Genomic DNA, 24,503 nt, shown 5'->3' on the forward strand with positions numbered 1-24,503 from the left:
TTGGAAACTACACCCTTCAAGGAACCTATTGAGGGGTGTAGTGAGCGCTTTGACCCCACAGGCATGGGGGATAGGATTTTTACATATACAAAAAATGAAAAGCCTAATTGCACATTCAAAACCTAAGCGTTACTACAGCTGACTAAGAAATATTCAAAGGATCCCACTTGGCAAAGACTATACACTGGAGAGTTTCTGGTTTCTACAGCTTTTTCTCCCTAACAAAATCAAACAATCAAAATTGGATTTTATTGAACCAGCAGAACCACAATCATTGGAGACTAGACTTTTTCAGTACGACAAATGTTCTTGGAGTTAAAGGGTTTCTGTCACCCCACTAAAGTGATTTTTTTTTTTTGGGCTAGTTAAATTAGTTATATAGCGATATATTAAAATATAATAGTGTTCCTTACTTTGATCCAGCAGTTTAGTCAAAAAACGAAGTTTTATCATATGCAAATTCGGTCTCTACCAGCAAGTAGGGCGTCTACTTGCTGGTAGCTGCTGCAGAAATCCGCCCCCTCCTCTTGTTGATTGACAGGGCCAGCCGGAATCTCCTCCTCCGGCCAGCCCTGTCGGCATTTCAAAAATCGCGCGCCCGTGTTGAATCTGCGCAGGCGCTCTGAGATGAGGAGGCTCGTCTCCTCAGAGCTCCCTCAGTGCGCCTGCGCCGATGACATCATCGAAATAGAAGATGTCATCGGCGCAGGCGCACTGAGGGAGTTCTGAGGAGATGAGCCTCCTCATCTCAGAGCGCCTGTGCAGATTCAACACGGGCGCGCGATTTTTGAAATGCCGACAGGGCTGGCCGGAGGAGGAGATCCCGGCTGGCCCTGTCAATCAACAAGAGGAGGGGGCGGATTTCTGCAGCAGCTACCAGCAAGTAGACGCCCTACTTGCTGGTAGAGACCGAATTTGCATATGATAAAACTTCGTTTTTTGACTAAACTGCTGGATCAAAGTAAGGAACACTATTATATTTTAATATATCGCTATATAGCTAATTTAACTAGCCCAAAAATAAAAAATCACTTTAGTGGGGTGACAGAAACCCTTTAACTGCCATCACAACAGAAAAAGATTATTCCTAACTTAATGCAAACATTAAATAACTTACCATGAGAATCTCTTCCAGATGTCGGAGTTTAATTTCAAGTGCCTGTAATTCAGGGAACTGGCCCCGGTAGTCATCCAGTGATGAACTCAAGGAATTAATTGCCTCATCCACACCATCAACATTCTTCCTTTTTGTGGAGTCAGAGTATACTACTGCAAAGATGGGACTCTCCCTCTCTTCTGGAACAGTGTCCAAACATGGAGGATTAGTGGGAGAACCATGAACTACAGACTGCTGAGTCTCAACAAGGTTATTTAACACAAGTTCAAACTCTTCAGCACAAGGTACAATCTCCTGTACTTGAGTCTCTGAATTCAATGACTGACTTGAATCAATGATCACTTGCTCCACATCTGCTTCAGGTTTTATGTGAAGTATTTCCTTTTCCTCTTCCTTAGCACAGGTTAATTGTGCAGTGATTTGAAAACTGTCAACTTTTTCACAGTTGTCTTGAACAGCAACACTTTCCAAGACATCCTTATCCAATGGTAGTGTTATCTGAGGTTCATCCAAGACATGGAAATCTGAACCTGCAGCATCAAAGCTTACTTCACTTATATGGCTTAATGTCCTTGAGTATACTACATGGCCATTAGCTACAGAGCCTTTTGTTGATGCCACTATTTCATTACCTATTTTTACATCGTTTTCCACTTCCTGGGTTGAAATATCTGCTCCTGTGACCACACTTTCATCTGTTTGTGTAAAGGATATTTCTATATCTGGAGCAGATGCCTGAAGTTCAGGTTGAACAATGTTCTTGGGAGTATGCCAAGTACTGCTAGGTAACTGTGGGCTAGAGGAATCATCAGAAGATTCTGAAGAAATTGACCAGGCAGCTCCATTTTCCAAATCATCCTGACGTCGTAACATATTCTAGAAGTAGTAAAATACAAATGATTAAAATTTACTTTTTAGAGAGCCTCAAGCAGATGTTAAGAAACTTTTTAAACTATTCATTCTTATTACAATTAGTCTTTTGTCATACAGGAAAGGTGTTACGGGTGTCTGGACATTTTGCACTTTCGGTAGCCAGGAAAACTCTCTCAGTTTTGACATGTACAAATAAATATGGGCCCCATAACCACATATTTTCTGAAAGCAGACACCCAGGATGTTACACGCACAAATCTTTATGCAATTTTAAGGCAAAGTGTAATTTTTCATAAAAATTGCAATAATGTTGATATCAGTGGTAAAAGTGTGATCCAAGCAGAAAGGTATATCCACCACACCACCTACAAATAAAAGTTCAATGTGTGCAGGGTTCAGACATACCACTTAGGCCTAAAGTTACACACACATACCTTCATAAAATCATCAACACAAAAATTCTGGAAGATTCAAGATTGTTACTTTTAAAAAATTTCTACCTATAAAATACAGAAAAATAAAGAAAGTGCACCCCTAAACCTATATATTTTCTGAAAGCAGACAACCTAATAATTGCAGTTGCCTTGACAGACTGTTGACAACCATGTATAGGCCGCTTTCAGACAAGCGTATTTGCAATGCGTATATAGTCCGGATTTTATGTTCCGGAATCCGCTGCTAATGTTAATTAATAGAGCTATTCACATGGGGGTATAACGTATTTTTTGCCCCATAAGATGCACCTAGGTTTTTGAGGAGGAAAATAAGAAAAAAATATTTTGAACTAATGGTGATCTGTGGATGGCACTGTTAAGGGGGGGGCGATCTGAGGATGGCACTGTTAAGGGGGGGCGATCTGTGGATGGCACTGTTAAGGGGGGGCGATCTGTGGATGGCACTGTTAAGGGGGGGCGATCTGTGGATGGCACTGTTAAGGGGGGGGCGATCTGTGGATGGCACTGTTAAGGGGGGGGCGATCTGTGGATGGCACTGTTAAGGGGGGGGCGATCTGTGGATGGCACTGTTAAGGGGGGGCGATCTGTGGATGGCACTGTTAAGGGGGGGGCGATCTGTGGATGGCACTGTGGGGGGGGGGGGCGATCTGTGGATGGCACTGTTAAGGGGGCATCTGTGGATGGCACTGTTAAGGGGGCATCTGTGGATGGCACTGTTAAGGGGGCATCTGTGGATGGCACTGTTAAGGGGGGGCATCTGTGGATGGCACTGTTAAGGGGGCATCTGTGGATGGCACTGTTAAGGGGGCATCTGTGGATGGCACTGTTAAGGGGGCATCTGTGGATGGCACTGTTAAGGGGGCATCTGTGGATGGCACTGTTAAGGGGGCATCTGTGGATGGCACTGTTAAGGGGGCATCTGTGGATGGCACTGTTAAGGGGGCATCTGTGGATGGCACTGTTAAGGGGGCATCTGTGGATGGCACTGTTAAGGGGGCATCTGTGGATGGCACTGTTATGGAGGCATCTGTGGATGAAACATATATAGCATCTTATCTAATTTGTCATCCACAGATCCCCCATAACAGTGTCCCTGTGTAGTGAATGGGGGGCTGGCATCTGGTTCTGTAATGGCAACGCGGCCCGGTGCAGTCACTGTATTCTACTACACCGGGCCCTGCTCACTGTACTATAATCATATCTAACTTGAGGGTATTGTTAAAGTATTCAAATCCTCTTAAATCCACCGCTGTACTACTTACTACTAACTTCTTGGCAGCCAGGAGGCGGGGCGGAAGGGCGCTCGCAGTGTAGCTCACGACTTCATTCACTGCTTCTTTCATAAAGTGGGCGGAGCAGGCGCGTGACGTAGTGAGCTACTTAAGATGATTTGAATACTTTAACAATACCCACAAGTTAGATAGGATTATACTACAGTGAGCGGGGCCCAGTGTAGTAGAATACAGTGACTGCACCGGGCCTCGCTGCCATTACAGAACCAGATGCCGGCCCCCAGCCCCTCCTCCCTCTCAGCCATAAACAAGACGGTCGCAGCATTTGCCCCATAAGACGCACTACTATTCCCCCTCCCCCACTTTTTATGGGGGGGGTGCGTCTTATAGGGCGAAAAATACGGTAATTTCCGTCAGCATTTGAAATACACAGCATGTTCGAGTTTTGTGCAAATTTGCTTTCAAATACACAAATTACAGTATGTGCAGTGCATAAATAATGAAGGAAGAAAGAAATACGCATGGAAATCCTGATTGGAGTCAGAAAGGAATTTTTTCCCCCTAAAGTGGGGAAAATTGGCTTGTACCTCAGTTTTTTTTGCCTTCCTCTGGATCAACTTGCAGCATAACAGGCCGAACTGGATGGACAAATGTCTTTTTTCGGCCTTATATACTATGTTACTATGTAAATCCTGATGACAATACTGATGGTATATAAATCAGGATCCTGAGCCAGAATACTGACGGATTTCAATACGCTCGTGTGAAAGCGGCCATAGGTTCATGTAACTTTGTGACAAACAGAAGTAAAAAAAAAAAAAAAAGAAGCATCCAAACAAACAGCACCTAAAACTCACATACAAAAGCAATGCACAAATATTAGAAATAATAATTATATAGAGCACCATATTCCACAGAACTTTACGACTGGAGGGTTCACGTACAAAAAGTCATAAATTACACAGCAACAAACAAGTCAACAATTAAAACAAGAGGAGTAAGGGCCCTGCTCACAAGAGCTTACAATCTATGAGGTTATAGGGGTAACACAAAAGGTAAAAATTGCTTGTTTTGTACAATGGTGCGGCCATAATAAAATAGCACAGTATATATGAACTTACATGAGCCAGTCCCCAGCTGATATTTGTTGTGCATTTGAGTGCATGGGGCATGGATGTTTGACAAGGGATGAAGTTCAGAAGACTTATGATAAAGGGGCAGTGACTGAAGAAGAGCTAGATCAGGGGATGTGATAGCGCGCGTAGAAATAGGCTAGTTCGGTTCAGCTGACATTAGCACATTGCTAATGTCAGCTAGTTTCATAGGGTTAATTCTGATGACAGAAACCCTTTAAAAGGTCCCTCCCACCTCCACCCACTAGTGTTTTTCCAGATTACCACACCAGGATGGATGCAACAGATTTATTAAAATCATAAGAAAATCTTATATGCAATATTTACATAGTAGTTAGTAAGGGAGGAAATGTACGGGTGTGGTCATGAGGGAATCTCTGGAAACCGAATTACCGATAAATCTAATTCCTATTTTCCAGCTCATCCCTCGTGACAGCACAACAGGAGATGTACCAAATGATAATTTAGGGGGGGGCTAAGTCTAAGGACAACAGATCACAGAATCAGGAATAAACCTGAGACAGAAACTTTTTGATTCTGCCAGAAAACAAAATCTTGATGACAGAATTTGTGAACCCAGTCGTAACTCTGAAATGTCTCTTTATCTGCATTCTTAATCAGACCTACCTCTGTTTATAGACTTAAATGCTTACCGTAATTTTCGCTTTATAAGACGCACTTTTTCCCCCCAAAAGTGGGGGGGAAATGGCCCTGCGTCTCCATTATGGAAGCGCTCATTAGTACCGGAGGACCAGGAAACAGCAAAGGCTCTGTACTCACCACTTCCTGGTCCTCAGCTGTGGTGTGGCTGCGCACAGTGTGAAGGCGCTCTGTGACCTCATGCTGTGCGCGTCGTAACACAGCACAGCCACAGCAGGAAGAAAACAGAGCGCACTGGAGGTGAGGAGCGGCGGCATCCAGAAGCAGGAGAGGTAGGTTTTTTTTTTTTTTATCTGTGCCATGGGGGCTAATAAATGGCACTGGGGGCTCATAATGGGGGCTAATAAATGGCACTGGGGGCTAATATATGGCACTGGGGCTGATAAATGGCATGGGGGCTCATAATGGAGGCTCATAGATGGCATGGAGGCTCATAGTGAGGGTTGATAAATGGCATGGGGGGCTAATAAATGCCATGGGGGAGCTGATCTGAGGTCTGTCTGAGCGAGGGTCTTTTTAACATTGGGGGTCTGATTGGGGCTGTCAGATGTGGTATGATTGACATTGGGTGTCTGATTGCTGGCCTGATCTGAGGTCTAATGAAAAATATTTTTTTCTTATTGTCCTCCGCTAAAACCTAGGTGCGTCTTATCGGGTGTGTCTTATAAAGCGAAAAATACAGTAATTAGAGGAAGAATAAATTGTCTTATTAGACATCGGCCATAAAAAATATGCTCTTTATCTCTAAGTCTAGCTTATATGGTAAGTACCACTGCGTAAAAGCGACTCGCTATAAAACCAGATAAAATATTGTAACATCATATATAACCACTACACCGAGTAAAAATTTACTGCAGACACCCATTGCAGTTCATTCCCAAGAGCTTAATTGTTATAATATGATAAAAAAAACTAAGGAATATCTACAAGTTATATGTAAGAAACAGAGCCAAGCTGACAGCACTGGCACACGGCAGGCATGGACATAAACGATGAGGTAACCGAGACTGTACCATTAACTACATACCACTGCAGGACAAGCTTGGGATCCCGTACCAGGAGGTGTTGGTATGAACTCAAGGGCATAAGTTGACATTTACAGAAAATCACTTGTCTTGAGGGTTTCACAAGATCTTTAAATGGCACTGGCCAGGAGACACAGGGGCTGAGGAGTGGCAAAAGGTTACAGGACCTGTGCAGCGTACATAGCCGCAGCTTATATGTGTGAGCATGGCTGTAAGTGTGAATGTGGACAGAGGAATGCACAGTCTATATTGCCGTTTTGTAGCTCCCTGGATTGGCGTGCAGTGAGGGGAGTCTCCTTCCCGGAGGTGACAGAGGTGCCCTTGAGGTTATGGGCATTAGGTGCAATGAAGGCAGGGTCCCTAATGTTTGTGACATCAGCACCCTTAGGTGCAAATAGACAGAATAACAGAAGAGTTTAGTTGGGGTAGCTATAATCCATACAAGACGAATTCCCAGCCAGGATGGTGCTGCCTCCAATTATAACAGGTCTGAGTAGGATCTTTACTAAATTTCAGTGCTCTGGTCACACTAATGTTCCTTTAACTTCAGGCTGACCCATACTATCTCCAGGTGTAGAGTATACTATACCCTATAAATCACATGGCTGGTATACATATGTCTTGCACTGAATTACATACAATTTCCATTATTGTTGTCCACATTGTCCAAGGAGGAATGTGGCTCCAAATACAGCTTTGCGCTAAACTGTAGAACGTGAATGGGCATGGTGGCAGTTGTCAGCCGGCCATGAGGCGGCACGCCGGGCACAGAGGCCATGAGGCGGCACGCCGGGCACAGAGGCCATGAGGCGGCACGCCGGGCACAGAGGCCATGAGGCGGCACGCCGGGCACAGAGGCCATGAGGCGGCACGCCGGGCACAGAGGCAATGAGGTGGCAAGCCGGGCACAGAGGCCATGAGGCGGCACGCCAGGCACAGAGGCCATGAGGAGGCACGCCAGGCACAGAGGCCATGAGGCGGCACGCCAGGCACAGAGGCCATGAGGCGGCACGCCAGGCACAGAGGCCATGAGGCGGCACGCCAGGCACAGATACATTTTTTCTAGATAAAGGAATCAAGTCAGACATAACTAAGCCAGGTTGCTAGACCTGAAAGATTTAAGTCTGCGACCTTGTCAACTGAATGCAGGCTGAAAATTTAAAATCCACATTCAGTCCTCATTAAAGAAACAGGTGATGCTACTATCGCCTTACTTCCCATTTAGATCCACACAGATTCTCAATTAATTAGTAATGTTGAGGCAATCCAGCTGGTTAAACACATGCATGGTTTACTTACCTGACAAATAGTTTGCATGGTTTACTTATCAATCTTGTAGTATGTGCTGCCAAAGCAAGCACCAATAAGGTCATGCAGCTTCTGCCAACACTTGCACACGGAGCATTGGTAAAAAGAAAAGAAAAGGCCCCATTTCAGCTGCTGACTGTTTCAGATGCACTGAGGCGCGATCCTGCTGAACTCCATTAAGGAACAGCAGATTCAAGCTCCATGAACCCATAGCCGTCCATAGTGAGGTAACCACCAGCTGCATTACCCACTTCAGGGTTAGAAGCAAGCCAGGTGACCTCCACATAAGTAGTACTGGCACGGCTACTTATAGGGTAGGAAGGATGAGGATAAACCCAAATATCGAACCCAGGCCATCAGAGAACCCACCTATAGGCTCGGACTCAGCCAAGTGGGTTCCGAGCTGCTAAGGGACCTCTACCCCGAGAGGTGTTAGCAAGGCTATTTGAGACCTTGAAGGAGAGGCTGGACACCCCCCGATCTAAGTCCCAGCCTTAGGCTCTAAAAGTTCTTGTAGAATTTCTTCAACCCTAGAGCAGGGAACCTCTCTGCGTGTATCCCCTGTAGGGACAGGAAGAATACTGGTGGGTGGGATTTACCTTTTAACCTCTCTGTTTCCTGTCCTAAGAAGGTCAAAGGGGAACAACCTCCTGTTGTACTGTCATGAGGGATGAGCTGGAAAGATGTGTTTTTAGGAAGCGCCTAAAAATTGTGGATGTTGTGAAGTCACTTAAAGGGAACCTGTCACGGTGAACATGGTATCTGAGCTGCAGGCAGTATGTTATAGAGCAGGAGGAGCTGAGCAGATTGATATATAGATTTTTTGTAAAATATTCAGTATAACTTTCTGAGCTTTGAAGTCAAGGAGGCGGTCCCAGGTCCGGGCCGACACAGAGGCTGGGGAGGCTCCAGCCTCAGGGCGCAGGCCAGCTCCCCAGCCTCTGGTTGGCAGGCAGGCCACTGAGTCAGAAGATCCGATGGTATATTCTAACCCCCAGGCGTTCCCATGGTGACAGGGACGCTTGCCTGGGGGTTAGAATATACAGGGTCACGCCGCTCACAGGATTACATTTATAAACTAATCAGTAACTTTAACTTTAATCATTGCTCATTGCTGATCTCTTTACTTGGATTATTTGGATACCTTACTCTGTCTTAGCTCCGGTAATAGCAGGCAGTGCGGGGGGCGGCGCTCACTCACTGACGTCACGCGCCTGCTCCTCCCACTAGGCGGCGCAGGCGCATGACGTCAGAGAGTGAGCGCCACCCGCCCGCACTTACTGCTGTTACCGGAGCTAAGACAGAGTAAGGTATCCAAGTTAAGAGATCAGCAATGATTAAAGTTTAAGTTACTGATTAGTTTATAAATGTACTCCTGTGAGCGTCGGGGAGGGGGATCTGTGGATGGCAATGTTTAGGGGAGGGGGATCTGTGGATGGCACTGTTTAGGGGAGGGGGATCTGTGGATGGCACTGTTTAGGGGAGGGGGATCTGTGGATGGCACTGTTTAGGGGAGGGGACATCTGTGGATGGCACTGTTTAGGGGAGGGGGATCTGTGGATGGCACTATTTAGGGGAGGGGGATCTGTGGATGGCACTGTTTAGGGGAGGGGGATCTGTGGATGGCACTGTTTAGGGGAGGGGGGGGATCTGTGGATGGCACCGTTTAGGGGAGGGGGATCTGTGGATGGCACTGTTTAGGGGAGGGGGATCTGGATGATGATTAATAACAAACAAACATATCTAAATGGCGGGGGGGGGGGGGGGGCGGGGCGCACTTGGGCAGCTCAGCCTCTGTTGGTGGTGGACCTTGTCCCAGCCCTGGGCGGTCCTATCAGTGACTGACAGCCTTTCCTCTATGACTGTGTATACAGAGATAGCTGTCAGTCCCTTATATGACCTCCTCCTGGATTTCACTTCAATGGGTCTGCGATCTGCAGGATGTGGCAAAAGATAGCACCCACAGAGCGGAGACACAGACCCGGAAGCACATGGAAACCCACACAAGAACTCCATTGAAGTCAACTAGTCTGCACAGCGATATGGAGTGCACACAGGCAGTGCCCGTGTTTTGCAGTCCACAACACAGGCACAGATATCCCAGGGTCATGTGAATGAAGCCTTATGTACTGAATCAACATGACCCTGACAAATGTTAGGTATACGCTTAGCTTATTTAGGGATTTCAATGGTGTGTTTACTGCTAGCAAGTAAAGCACAATAAAACTGAGGAGGAATAATCAAATAGGCTGAAGTATGCTTCACCATCTGAACCAGCTAGGATATACAAACTGTATTATATAAATAGCGGCAACAGGCTGGGAAATTGCTATCAAATTGGTTTTACAATAATAAAAAAAAAGAAGTTTAGTTGAAATGACAAATGTCAAGTTAGGTAATTATCATCCAATGGCTTATAGTAATGCAGCGTCATGTACACAACAGGACCTAATGAAATTCATCAGAAAATGGGAGTTGGAGTGCATTAACTCTGCTTCTCATGAACATCAGTAGGTCTGGGTGTTGCATCCATAATATGGGCACAAAAATGCTGCTGTATTCCACCTGTCTGAAAGGTGGCTGAATAATGTTAGTCAGTGAGTGAAATGTTTTCTTTGTGTCAGAAATACATTAGATTCCTTTCTCGTGATAATCATTATTGCTATTACTGCAGACTGTAACGGGTATCACTAGAGAAGGGTCATATTTAGCACATGATGCAACATCATTATACATATTCACCCACTACTGTGACATCACGGTGCATATTCGCCCAATACTGTGATATCACTGTGCATATCCACCTACTACTGTGATATCACTGTCCACATATTCCCTCCTGCTGACAGCTGCAACTTCACTGAATTCAAAATTTCAATACAGTTATTATGAAAACCAGTGCCACGTTGATTAGTGAAAAAACCCACATACGCTTGCTGTGTGGCAGACAACTGTGAGTCTGTATTAGTGTGTATTCTGCAGTGCTAGTATGCACAATTTGGGTATACTCTCTGGATTAAAGGGAACCTGGTACCATGAAAATGCAGTGTAATATGCATGTTATAGAGCAGGAGAAGCTGAAGCTGAAAAGTTTAATATATAGTTTTATGGGAAAAGATTCAGCAAAAAACTTTTAATTTATACATTTAAATTACTGCTCATTCGGGGCTTTGCCGTCAAGAAGGCGGTCCCATCAGTGACTACAGTCAGAGGGAAGGCCATCAATCACTGATGGGACCTCTTCCTTGACTTCAACGTCCAGAACGGTTATTTAACCTAGATGGTGTCGTTTCTGAAGAAACCACAGGATGTTGGCTTGAAAACGCTAGAGATATAAGCAAAGTGTGTTTAACCTGGTTTATTAAAATTTGAACCCAAGTCATCCAATGACTGACGTGCCAAATTTGAGGACCCTGCCATTAACAGTCTAAGAGTGGCATCAATTTAAATTTTCCCATATAAAACTAATGGCTTTAAAACTCAGAATGGCAATATTTGAAAGTTTTACATTAAAGTCAATAGGTGAAATCTGATTGGCTGTTTTAGGCTCCACCCACTTTTTCTCAATTTTGACTGCAGTCACCCAGTGAGTAATTGTGCTAAGTTTGGGACACTTGGCATTTAAACTGTGATAATAGCAGCAGTTTATCTGTTTTTATTCAGGTCAATGGCTGAAATCTGATTGGCTGTTGCCCCGCCCCTTTTCCCCCTAATTTTGAACCACAGTCACCCAGTGACTAACACTTTAAAGGGAACCTGTCACCGGGATTTGATGTATAGAGCTGAGGACATGGGTTGCTAGATGGTCGCTAGCACATCCGCAGTACCCAGTCCCCATAGCTCTGTGTGCTTTTATTGTGGAAAAAAAAAATATTTGATCCATATGCAAATTACCCCGAGATGTGTCCTGTACATGACTTGAGTCCAGCGTGAAGGAGCGCAGCACTGCCCGGCATCCTCAGAATCTCCTCCTTGCTCCCCGACGTCAGCCAGCCAGAGCGCCGTAATCTCGCGATGCGTGAGCTAGCGCATGCGCAGTGTCTGCATAGTGTTCCTTCCCTGTGCTGGCATCAGCCTCAGGGAAGGAACAGCGCATGCGCTAGCTCGCACATCGCGAGAATACGGCGCTCTGGCTGTCTGACGTCGGGGAGCAAGGAGGAGATTCTGAGGATGCCGGGCGGTGCTGCGCTCCTTCACGCTAGACTCAAGTCACGTACAGGACACATCTCAGGGTAATTTGCATATGGATCAATAGTTTTTTTTCCACAATAAAAGCACACAGAGCTATGGGGACTGGGTACTGCGGATGTGCTAGCGGCCATCTAGCAACCCATGTCCTCAGCTCTATACATCAAATCCCGGTGACAGGTTCCCTTTAAGGTTTGGGAATAATGGCATTTAACGTGTAAAAATGGCAGCAGTTTTATTTTTTTCTACTGAAAATCAATGAGCGAAATTTGATTGGTTGTTGGTGAATCCACCTGCTTTTTATAACCTTGAAGTGGAAACACCCAATGACCACATTTGTGATATTTGCGGTCCATGACAATGTGAGAATGGCAGCATTTTTAGTTTTTCCCCATTTAAATCAATAAAATAAATCTGGTTGTTTTTGGCCCCACCCACTTTTCAGAATTTTAATCCCAGTCCTCCAGTGACCAACTGTGCCAAGTTTGAGGACTCTGCCATTAACAGTCTAAGAGCAGCAGCAGTTTTAAATTTTACCATTTAAACAAATGGCTGAAATTTGATTGGCTGTTGTAGACTCCGCCCACTTTTCATAAATTTTAACCCCAGTCACCCAGTGACCCATGGTGCCAAGTTTGGGTATTCTTGCTTAAATACTGTGAGAATGACAGCTTTTTACATTTTATCATTGAAGTCAATTGGGAAAATCTGATTGGTTGTTTTCTAGCTCCACCCACTTTTTAGAGTCCCCAAAATGTGACAGAAATTTTCAGGTTGACCCCATGACTAAGTGACCCAACTTTGGTGAGTTTAACTTCAAAGTTGTACGAGTGGCAAAAGTATCCAATTTTCCAATTAAAGTCTATGACAAAAAGTGGGGTCTTTGGGGGGCCCAGAGGGTGGGATCGGTTAACAAAGCACAAGCAACCTATTCGGGTATGTGCTGAACAAGTGTGCAAAGTTTGGTAATTGTACTCCTAAAACTGTGGGAGGAGTAGCGTATAGAAAATAGCTAAATTTTCATTGGCTGTTGATAGCTCCGCCCACTTTGGGGTGTCCCCTCGAGATGTACCCTTTTATTCGGGTTGACACCAACAATATGTGGTCCAAGTTTGGGGAGTGTAGCTTCAAAACTGTGCAAGTGGGAGCAATTTGAAAATTTTCCCTGTCAAAGTCAACGGCAAAAAAGGGGTCTTTGGTGGTCCACCGCAGGGGCCCGGAGGGTGGGATCGCTTATTACAGCACAAGCAACTTACCTCACTATAACATAGTAACATAGTAACATAGTACATAAGGCCGAAAAAAGACATTTGTCCATCCAGTTCGGCCTGTTATCCTGCAAGTTGATCCAGAGGAAGGCAAAAAAAAAAAACCCCTGTGAGGTAGAAGCCAATTTTCTCCACTTTAGGGGAATAAAAAATTCCTTCCCGACTCCAATCATGCAATCAGAATAACTCCCTGGATAAACAACCCCTCTCTAGTAGCTATAGCCTGTAATATTATTACACTCCAGAAATACATCCAGGCCCCTCTTGAATTCCTTTATTGTACTCACCATCACCACCTCCTCATGCAGAGAGTTCCATAGTCTCACTGCTCTTACCGTAAAGAATCCTCTTCTATGTTTGTGTACAAACCTTCTTTCCTCCAGACGCAGAGGGTGTCCCCTCGTCACAGTCACAGTCCTGGGGATAAATAGATGATGGGAGAGATCTCTGTACTGACCCCTCATATATTTATACATAGTAATTAGATCTCCCCTCAGTCGTCTTTTTTCTAAAGTGAATAACCCTAATTTTGATAATCTTTCAGGGTACTGTAGTTGCCCCATTCCAGTTATTACTTTAGTTGCCCTCCTCTGAACCCTCTCCAGCTCTGCTATGTCTGCCTTGTTCACAGGAGCCCAGAACTGTACACAGTACTCCATGTGTGGTCTGACCAGTGATTTGTAAAGAGGTAGGACTATGTTCATATCACGGGAATCTATGCCCCTTCTGATGAAACCCATTATCTTGTTGGCCTTGGCAGCAGCTGCCTGACACTGGTTTTTGCAGCTTAGTTTGCTGTTTATTAAAATTCCTAGCTCCTTTTCCATGTCAGTGTTACCGAGTGTTTTACCATTTAGTATGTACGGGTGACTTGCATTTTTCCTTCCCATGTGCATAACTTTACATTTATCAGTGTTAAACCTCATCTGCCACTTATCTGCCCAAGCCTGCAATCTATCCAGATCCCTCTGTAGTAGTATACTGTCCTCATCAGTGTATATTACTTTACACAGTTTAGTGTCATCTGCGAAAATTGATACTTTACTATGCAAGCCTTCTACAAGATCATTAATAAATATATTAAAGAGAATAGGGCCCAATACTGACCCCTGAGGTACCCCACTAGTGACAGTGATCCAATCTGAGTGTGTACCGTTAATAACCACCCTCTGTTTTCTATCACTCAGCCAGTTACTTACCAACATACAGATGTTTTCTCCCAGTCCGAGCATTCTCATTTTATATACTAACCTTTTATGTGGTACAGTGTCAAATGCTTTGGAGAAGTCCAGATATACGACATCCATTGATTCGCCGCTGTCAAGTCTAGAACTTACCTCCTCATAGAAACTGATTAAATTAGTTTGACATGACCGATCCCTCATGAAGCCATGCTGATATGGCGTTATTTGCTTATTTCCGTTGAGATGCTCTAATATAGCATCTCTCAGAAAACCTTCAAACAGTTTACCCACAACAGATGTTAAACTTACCGGCCTATAGTTTCCAGGCTCTGTTTTTGGCCCCTTTTTGAATATTGGCACCACATTTGCCATGCGCCAATCTTGTGGGACATTCCCTGTCAGTATAGAGTCTGCAAATATCAGAAATAAGGGTCTGGCTATGACATTACCTAATTCCTTTAGGATACGGGGGTGTATGTCATCCGGTCCTGGCGATTTGTCTATTTTAATCTTTTTAAGTCGCTGTTGTACTTCTTCCTGGGTCAGACAGGACACTTTTAATGGGGAATTTATTTTTGCATTCTGCATGTCATCTGACAATTTATTTTCCTCAGTGAATACATTGGAGAAAAAAATATTTAACAGCTTTGCTTTCTCCTCGTCGCTCTCTGCGACTCCCCCCTCATTACTCTATAAAGAGCCGATACCTTCAGATTTATACTTTTTAACATTTATATAATTGAAGAACATTTTAGGGTTAGTTTTACTCTCTTTGGCAATTAATCTCTCGGTCTCTAGTTTGGCCGCTTTTGTTTTTTACATGTTCTATTTTTTTCTTTATAGTTTTTCAGTGCTTCTGTGCTACCCTCCTTTTTTAGTGTTTTATATGCTTTCTTTTTGTCATTTATTGCTCTCTTTACAGTTCTATTTATCCACATTGGTTTCTTTTTGTTCCTTAACCTTTTATTACCATACGGTATGTACCTCTCACAATGAGATTTTAGGATGTTTTTAAAGATATCCCATTTTGTGGCTGTATTTTTGAGGACTTTGTCCCAGTTAGTTAGGCCTATGGCCTCTCTTAGGTGGCTAAATTTAGCTTTTTTGAAGTTTGGTATTTTTGTTCCTCCCTGTAGAAACGCTCTTTTGAATGATAATTGGAAGGTTATTACTTTATGGTCACTATTTTCCAGGTGTCCCCCAACCTGCACGTTTGTTGTTCTGTCGGGCCTATTGGTTAATACTAAGTCCAGTATGGCCGTCCCTCTAGTCGGGTCCTGAACCAGTTGGGAGAGGTAATTGTCTTTGGTTATTGCCACGAACCTGTTTCCCTTATGAGATATACAAGTTTCAGTTTCCCAGTCTATATCTGGGTAGTTGAAGTCCCCCATAATAACCACCTCATTATGATTTGCCGCCTCGTCTATCTCGTTTAGTAGTAGATTTTCTGTGGACTCTGGTATATTTGGTGGTTTATAGTAAACTCCTATTAGTAATTTATTGTTGTTTTTAGCTCCATGTATCTCTACCCACAGTGACTCCACATGTTCATGTCCCTCACTTATATCTTCTCGGACTGTGGGCTTTAGACAGGACTTTATATAAAGGCAGACCCCTCCCCCTCTCCGGTTTTGACGATCCTTTCTAAACAGACTGTAACCTTGTACATTAACTGCCCAGTCATAGCTATCATCCAGCCATGTCTCAGTTATTCCCACTATGTCATAGTTCTCCTCACACATCACTAATTCCAGCTCCCCAGTTTTACTAGTCAGGCTTCTGGCATTAGTATACATACATTTGAGAGGTTTATGTATATTTTTTACCCTACACCTTTCCTTCTGAACTGTTCTAGTCCCTCCTTCCATTCCTCCCCCAGTCCCACTACCTTGCCCCCGGTCTCTATCTGCACTATCTTCCCCTCCTATAACGTAATTACCCTCCCCCCCAGTCCCTAGTTTAAACACTCCTCCAACCTTCTAGCCATCTTTCTCCCCAGCACAGCTGCCCCTTCCCCATTGAGGTGCAGTCCGTCCCTACTATAGAGCCTGTAGCCGATAGAAAAATCGGCCCAGTTCTCCAGGAACCCAAACCCCTCCTTCCTACACCAGTTCTTGAGCCACTTGTTAATCTCCCTAATCTCCCATTGCCTTTCTTGTGTGGCTCGTGGTACAGGCAGTATTTCGGAAAATACTACCTTTGAGGTCCTTGCCCTCAGCTTTTGACCTAAATCCCTGAAATCATTTTTAAGGACTCTCCACCTACCTCTAACTTTGTCATTGGTTCCGATATGGACCATGACCGCTGGATCGTCTCCAGTTCCTCCCAGTAATCTGTCAACCCGATCCGCGATGTGTCGAACTCTAGCGCCAGGAAGACAGCACACTGTTCAGCGATCACGGTCTTTGTGACAGATTTCCCTATCTGTTCCCCTAATAATGGAGTCTCCCACTACCAGCACCTGTCTGGCCTGCCCTGCTCTCCTCGTTCCCTGCTTACTGGAGCTGACATTCCCCTGACTGGCAGAGGAAGTGCCCGGCTGCAGCAGTGCCGTCCCCGTCTCCTCATCTGCCAAACGTGCAAACTTGTTGGGGTGTGTCAGATCAGGGCTAGCCTCCCTGGCACTCTTCCCTCTACCCCGCTTTCTAACTTTTACCCAGCTAGCTACCTCACTTTCCTCAGCCTCCTCTCTGTCACCCTCCCCCTCATCTACCCCAAAGAGTGCTTGCTCGGTGAGAAGCAAACTCTTTCGCAAATTATCAATGCCTCTCAGTGTTGCAACTTGCCCGTTTAGAGACTCGATTTGTGATTCCAAATGGGTAATTTGCTCACATCTAGAACAAAGATATGCACCCTTGAACTCCTGTTCCAGGACTGCATACATCATGCAAGATGCGCACTGATACGCACTGGACTGCGTATAGTTCGAAGAAGTGTGGAAAGTTTGGCGTTTGTAACCCCAAAACTGTAGGAGCAGTAGCGTATAGAAAAAGGGGGGGCGGAGAAGAATAATAAAACGGAATAATAAGCTGAAAGAATCGAATAACAGTATGTTACAGGCTTTTTCAAGCCAACATAATAAGCTGAAATAAACAAAAAAAAATAATAAAAATCGAAGAACAATATGTTGGCCTTTCAAGCCAAAATAATGAAAACATTTCAAGTTTTGCAGAAACATTTCTCATAAAACTATATACAAATCTGCTCAGCTCCTCCTGCTCTATACTATGCTGTCTGCCAATTACACTGCATTTTCATGGTGACAGGTTTCTTTTAATGTAAATTAACATACTTACAAAGTTATTAAAGTAAACTTTTAAAGGTAATCTGTCACCATTTTTATGCTCCCGAGGGCAGCATAAACTAGTGACAGAGACCTTGAGCAAAACATGAATTCGAGGACTCCAACACTTGGCTCATGCTGAAGCTTCTTACCAGAGAATAAAAAATAATAATACAGAGATAAAAATTATGTTATTTAGTCATGGCATGGTGGTGTTCGGGTACTTTCACACTAGCGTTTTTCTTTTTCGGCGCTGAGTTCCGTTCTAGGGGCTCAAATCCGAAAAAGAACTGATCAGTTTTATCCCCATGCATTCTGAATGGAGAGTAAGGCTACTTTCACACTTGCGGCAGGACGGATCCGACAGGCTGTTCACCATGTCGGATCCGTCCTGCGGCTATTTCGCCGTGTCGCCGCTCCGTCCCCATTGACTATAATGGGGACGGGGGCGGAGCTCCAGCACAGCACGGCGGTGCACGGCGAAAGGCCGCCGGACTAAAATTACTGCATGTCAGGCTATTTAGTCCGGCGGCTTTCGCCGTGCACCGCCGGAGCTCCGCCCCCGTCCCCATTATAGTCAATGGGGACGGAGCGGCGGTCCGGCGAAATAGCCGCAGGACGGATCAGACATGGTGAACAGCATGTCGGATCCGTCCTGCCGCAAGTGTGAAAGTACCCTAATCCGTTCAGGATGCATCAGGATGTCTTCAGTTCAGTCTTTTTGACTGATCAGGCTTTTCAGAAAACCGTAGCATGTTGTATTTTTACCTCCGGCCAAAAATCCGGAACCCTTTGACTGAACGCTGGATCCGGCCTTTTTCCCCATTGACTTGCATTAACGCCGTGTGTTCCATCAAACCGGATCCGGCTTTTGCATGTTAAACCCGAAAAATGTGAAAAAAAAGTTAAAGTCCATAAATGGCGGATCCGTTTTTTCCAATGCGTTTTTTCATTGTGATCAAAATCCTGATCAGGATTCAAATGTAATCCGTTTTCACTAGTTTTTCCGGATCCTGCGGCCAGTTCTGGTGACGGAATTGAACGCCGGATTCAAAGAACGCTAGTGTGAAAGTAGCCTTAATCAGCTTCGGTTTGGGGCTACAGTATTGTGTGCCCTGTATTTCACAATAAAACTTAATTCTTGGGAAGCACGGTCAACACCACTGAACCCCAGGAGCAGGCTTTACATTAAACAGGAATTCTTTGAGCCACATTTGCATTTATCAACCGAGCCACCTATAACAATTATGTTTATGGTATCAGACTTGATGATCAATAAGAAAAGACCATATGTAACAATAAGAGAGCAAGTATGCTCTCTGACTGATGGGGGAAAGTGGATTGATAACATGCACATAAGTCCATGTTACACTTACCCTGGGGTCATGTACAGTTAAACATTGAGAAAAAGGATGATCTGTGTCCCTCCTCTCTTACTGCAGCCTATCCATAAATGTCTAACAGACTTGAGTCCCACCTATTTCCAGAATGGGGGCCCCTGGACCCCTATCCTGCCTGGTGAGGCAGCGACTGAATAGAGAGGTGTGCAAGTTTCCCCACTCACTTCAATGGGAGTTATGTAAACAGCTGACAAAGCACACCTGGCTATTTCCATCACTCCATTGGCGAATGGATAGAGCCACGCACAGAAGTGGCCACCTTTCCATTCATTGCCCAACTAGATTTAGCAGCCACCTCAATAAGTAGTCCCAATGAAGGGACATGCACCAAACATTTATGGCATATTCTGTAGATATGCCATAAACATCTAAGAAGGGAGTATCCCTTCAATCATTATCTTTCACTGTCATTTTTCACAATTCACTCTTTTTCACTATGTCCAGCAAGTAATAGGTCAGGTTTAGTTATCCATCCAATAAGTTATATAATATGCCCTAAAAAAGACATGCAACAGTCAATATATATGGTGATAAAATAAAGTAATACAAGAACACATAAGTCACATAGCATTCAGTCAGTTATTTGTATAACCAGCAAGGTAAGGGCACATATAAATGCATACATACCACATTTCATTTTAGCAAACATGTTATGAACAAACAAGCTATTTTCAGCACCTCAATACTAATGTATCATATGAAAACTGCACAAGCTACTGAACACTTGCATTATAAAGAATATTTACATTCTTTTCAGCAAATGCTAGAGGCTTGAGAAAGAGGTAGAAACCAGTATTTTTACGTGAAAAGAAGCAGCGAGCTATCCAGGAAGTAATTTGCTAACTTAATTTTAGCTTCTATAAAGCAGAATGTTTCTGGAAGTTTATTTTTAAATGCTATGGACACCTTTGTGGGCATTTTTTACTTAAATACAGTGGGGTTCAGTGTGGTCTCTGACAAATTTCACTGTGAACAGCAGGCTGCAGCCTGCTATGTAATGTGAAACATTGAAGCTGCAGAAACCAAACGGTGCAAATATTTTAATACAACCCTATTGTAGAAATGTTTTTTTTTTTTCAGAAAAACTTACATGCATTTAAGCAAGTAAATGCCATAAAAGGTTTCCATAGCCTTTAAAGGGTTTGTGCTATAAATTACTTTTTAACTATAAAGTGTATTTTCATCAATTATTCAAGCTCCCATTTCTCATTGGTATTTTTAAATGTACCTCATTTGCAGTTTTCTCTTATCCCCCATGTTTGAATCCTACTTCCTGGTTTGTCATGTGACTGCTGTCCCATCATGCCTTAGGGCAGCGAGATGTGTACTGACCTCAGCAGATGATATAAGACCAACGACAACCCTTGTTGTTACCAATGAGGCTTCCTACGTCCTACATTATAAGTCTCCAATGCAGGACGTAACCAACAGCAAGTGAAAATCAAAGCAGATTTGCCAGAGAGTGCAATGATAGGCTAATAACTTTTGGAAACTACCATTTTTTTAAATGGTGGTGTGTAAGGAAAGCAATATAATAGTAATATCTGTTGGGCGAGATACATTTATATTAGTTGCACAACCCCTTTAAGTTCTCAAAAGCTAAATTATGCTACATCTAGGACAACTTACATAGTAGTCTTGCTCATAAGTATTAACCTGGACAGATGAGACATCATTGCACGAGCAAGCCTGAGACAATTTGTCAGTTAGGGTCTCTCGAAGCATTACAAGCATTGGCCAGCTATGCTTTCCCAGATCTGGCAACAAGGAACTCTTTCCATAGCATAAATAAAAAGAATAGGCATCATACAGGAGATGAAAATAGTATGCAAATGTCAGTTATTTCAGATCATGTGCAATACGGTGGCAGGATGCATTTTGTAGTAAAAGATACAATAAATACATGTAAATATTAGGGCTTATTGAAATGTACTGTACTGGATTTTCAATAAAAAGTCACATTGAATAATTACATTTCCTTAACAGAAACATGAATAAACAAAGTTTTAACAAGGTTTCATTAAAGGGGTTGTCCAGGTTCAGAGCTGAACCCGGACATGCCTCCATTTTCACCCAGGCAGCCCCCCCCTGACTTGAGCATCGGAGCAGTTTATGCTCAGATGCTCTCCTTTGCCCTGCGCTAAATCGCGCAGGACAAAGGCATTTTCAGGAGTTCCGGTGATGAACCAGGCTTTTCATGGGTCTGCCACGAAGCCCGGTGACGTCACCGGCACTGATGGGCGGGCTTTAGCACTGCCCTAGCCAGTAAAACGGCTAGAACATCGCTAAAGCACGCCCATCAGAGTCGGTGACGTCACCGAACACACTGCCGGGCAGAAGCCTCCGCCCAGCAGTGTGCTATTGTAAACAAAAGAGCCCGTGCCCTGAGCGATCCAGCACAGGGCAAGGGAGCACATCGGGGCATGAGATGCTCTGATGCTAACATCAGGGGGGCTGCCTGGGTGAAAATAAGTCATCTTGCTATCATTTTTTGCTCTTTTGCATCCAATGTATAAAATAAAGCAACTCCAACCTCTGAGTTTTGATTAAAGAGGTCGTCTGGGCTTTTTCATATCGATGACCTATCCTCATATTGATTCTATATGAAAAAGCCCGGACAATCCCTTTAAAACTCACTGTTGTATATACAGTAAATTCCTATGAAGGCTGCTGTGTCTTCAAGGAAACCGACTACAAAACACTTAGTCTGGTCCTGCACTTGTGTTGCTTCTATTCATCTTCCTTCTGCTTCTTGTTAACCTACTGACAGTAGATTAGGATACTATATTTTATGAATGCACAATAGCTAAGGAAGCTATATAGAAACCCTGTTTGTGATCTCTCTTTAAAACTTAACTTTTGATAAAGTAATAAATAATAAACAGCCAAAATTTTACAAACTGATTAAAAGTTAGCTGTCTCCCTGCTGACTTCTGTATCGTTTCTTACAATGTTAATAGAGTCATAATCAGAGTGGTGCTGTGAATCAATAATTTAGGTGTGTTACTCCACACTACCTATATTAAGACCTGTAGTACTAAACCTTTAGATTTCCCAGATGGGATTTATCAATCAGAATTTAGGTTTGAAGTCAGCAGGGAGACAGCTAACTTTTAAATCAGTTTGTTAAATTGTGGGTGTTTATTATTTATTACCTTATTAAAAATTAAGTTTTAAAGATGGGTCTCAAACAGGGTTTCTATATAGCCTCCTTAGCTATTGTGCTTTTATTATTGAAATACCCTGGACCATAAAGGGGTCTATTTTTCTTTTTTGAATAAACACTCTGTTTACAACCTAATTCCATATGTGTTCCTTTATCGTTTCCATGTCTTCAATATAAATCTACAATGTAGAAAAAAATAAAAAACAAGGAAGGAAAAGGTGTGTATAAATTTTAGATTGGCATTGCACTAAAATATTATAAACTATATATACAGTACAGACCAAAAGTTTGGACACACCTTCTCATTCAAAGAGTTTTCTTTATTTTCATGACTATGAAGGCATCAAAACTATGAATTAACACATGTGGAATTATATACATAACAAACAAGTGTGAAACAACTGAAAATATGTCATATTCTAGGTTCTTCAAAGTAGCCACCTTTTGCTTTGATTACTGCTTTGCACACTCTTGGCATTCTCTTGATGAGCTTCAAGAGGTAGTCCCCTGAAATGGTCTTCCAACAGTCTTGAAGGAGTTCCCAGAGATGCTTAGCACTTGTTGGCCCTTTTGCCTTCACTCTGCGGTACAGCTCACCCCAAACCATCTCGATTGGGTTCAGGTCCGGTGACTGTGGAGGCCAGGTCATCTGGCGCAGCACCCCATCACTCTCCTTCATGGTCAAATAGCCCTTACTTTCAAATTTTTCCCAATTTTTCGGCTGACTGACTGACCTTCATTTCTTAAAGTAATGATGGCCACTCGTTTTCCTTTACTTAGCTGCTTTTTTCTTGCCATAATACAAATTCTAACAGTCTATTCAGTAGGACTATCAGCTGTGTATCCACCTGACTTCTCCTCAACGCAACTGATGGTCCCAACCCCATTTATAAAGGCAAGAAATCCCACTTATTAAACCTGACAGGGCACACCTGTGAAGTGAAAACCATTTCAGGGGACTACCTCTTGAAGCTCATCAAGAGAATGACAAGAGTGTGCAAAGCAGTAATCAAAGCAAAAGGTGGCTACTTTGAAGAACCTAGAATATGACATATTTTCAGTTGTTTCACACTTGTTTGTTATGTATATAATTCCACATGTGTTAATTCATAGTTTTGATGCCTTCAGTGTGAATCTACAATTTTCATAGTCATGAAAATAAAGAAAACTCTTTGAATGAAAAGGTGTGTCCAAACTTTTGGTCTGTACTGTACATGCTTGTCTAGTACAATTGTGTTATTGTTATCTGTGCCATTGTCCAGGTTGAGCCTTGATGTATATTTTTTATATTGTATCCCATAGTTGTCAGGAGAACCCTGTTCTTGGCTGGGATAGGATGCGTGTATGGGGCGGTGCTTAGATGCATGATTGGCACGGCAGTGCCGTTCTGGCTCATATTGCATGCCCAATTATTAGGATGATGTACCCCCTTGACAAGGGAGTGTCCACGTCCTATATTTGCTTCCTGCTAACTGATATTATTATAATATTACTACTCGGGACAACTTCGCCAATATCCAATATGGCGCTTCTCGACTCGGCTTGATGTGGGCATGCGTGTTGGAACATTGGTAGCAGCTTCCGGTCTGGCCGCATCCGAATGGTGGGGAGATGCGTGATACGTCCACCCCGGGTACGGCATGAGATCAAACAGTGGAGACGCAACCTGGCGCTTGCGCATTGCTAGTTGTTACACGCAGAGTTTGGCCATTGGCAGCATGTGGATTTACAATAGTTCTGTGTGGTATGTTACTGATCTTATCCTTTGCTCCACCTGTTCATATTTTAATCTAATTATTATGATACACGGCAGCTGATATGTATTGGGTATCATTTATGGATCCTATTCATTGTGTGCACTTTATCATTATACATTTTTTGTAATTCACATGCAATCATGCTTTTTTATAAACATTGTAATACACTGTATCATGTTATTTCACATTGTATTCATTATTTTTATTATATTTATATTGTAATGATCATGTTGATTGATTGTTCCACCCCTTAATCATGGTTGTCTAGTTATACTCTGTATTGCACTTATGGTTTATGCTTGAGAAAGGCTCTGTGTCCGAGCCGAAACGTTGTCTCACTGTGCCACTTAGGCTGAATAAATCACGGTTTTCTATTGGATGTGCTGTCCGTTTCCTAAAGAATTATTAGGAACCCCATACTAATACGGTGTTGGACCCCCTTTTGCCTTCAGAA

At 43.4% G+C, this 24,503-nt stretch overlaps 1 protein-coding gene across 6 annotated transcripts in view; it reads right to left on the minus strand.

Annotated features, from left to right (window-relative positions):
* Positions 1-24,503, minus strand: part of RIPOR1 (RHO family interacting cell polarization regulator 1) — a 381,181-nt gene that overhangs the window by 138,080 nt on the left and 218,598 nt on the right. For 5 of the 6 annotated variants that reach the window (XM_040410140.1, XM_040410139.1, XM_040410137.1 and 2 more), the window contains exons 13-14: positions 20,756-20,899; positions 1,118-1,993 (exon numbers count right to left, since the gene is read on the minus strand). In XM_040410140.1, the coding sequence (XP_040266074.1) occupies positions 1,118-1,993; positions 20,756-20,899 (1,020 nt within the window). The remainder of the gene's footprint in view (positions 1-1,117; positions 1,994-20,755; positions 20,900-24,503) is intronic. The other variant, XM_040410141.1, reaches the window with a different exon arrangement.

The sequence above is a fragment of the Bufo bufo genome, chromosome 10, assembly GCF_905171765.1.
Source record: "Bufo bufo chromosome 10, aBufBuf1.1, whole genome shotgun sequence".
NCBI classification, from domain to species: domain Eukaryota; kingdom Metazoa; phylum Chordata; class Amphibia; order Anura; family Bufonidae; genus Bufo; species Bufo bufo.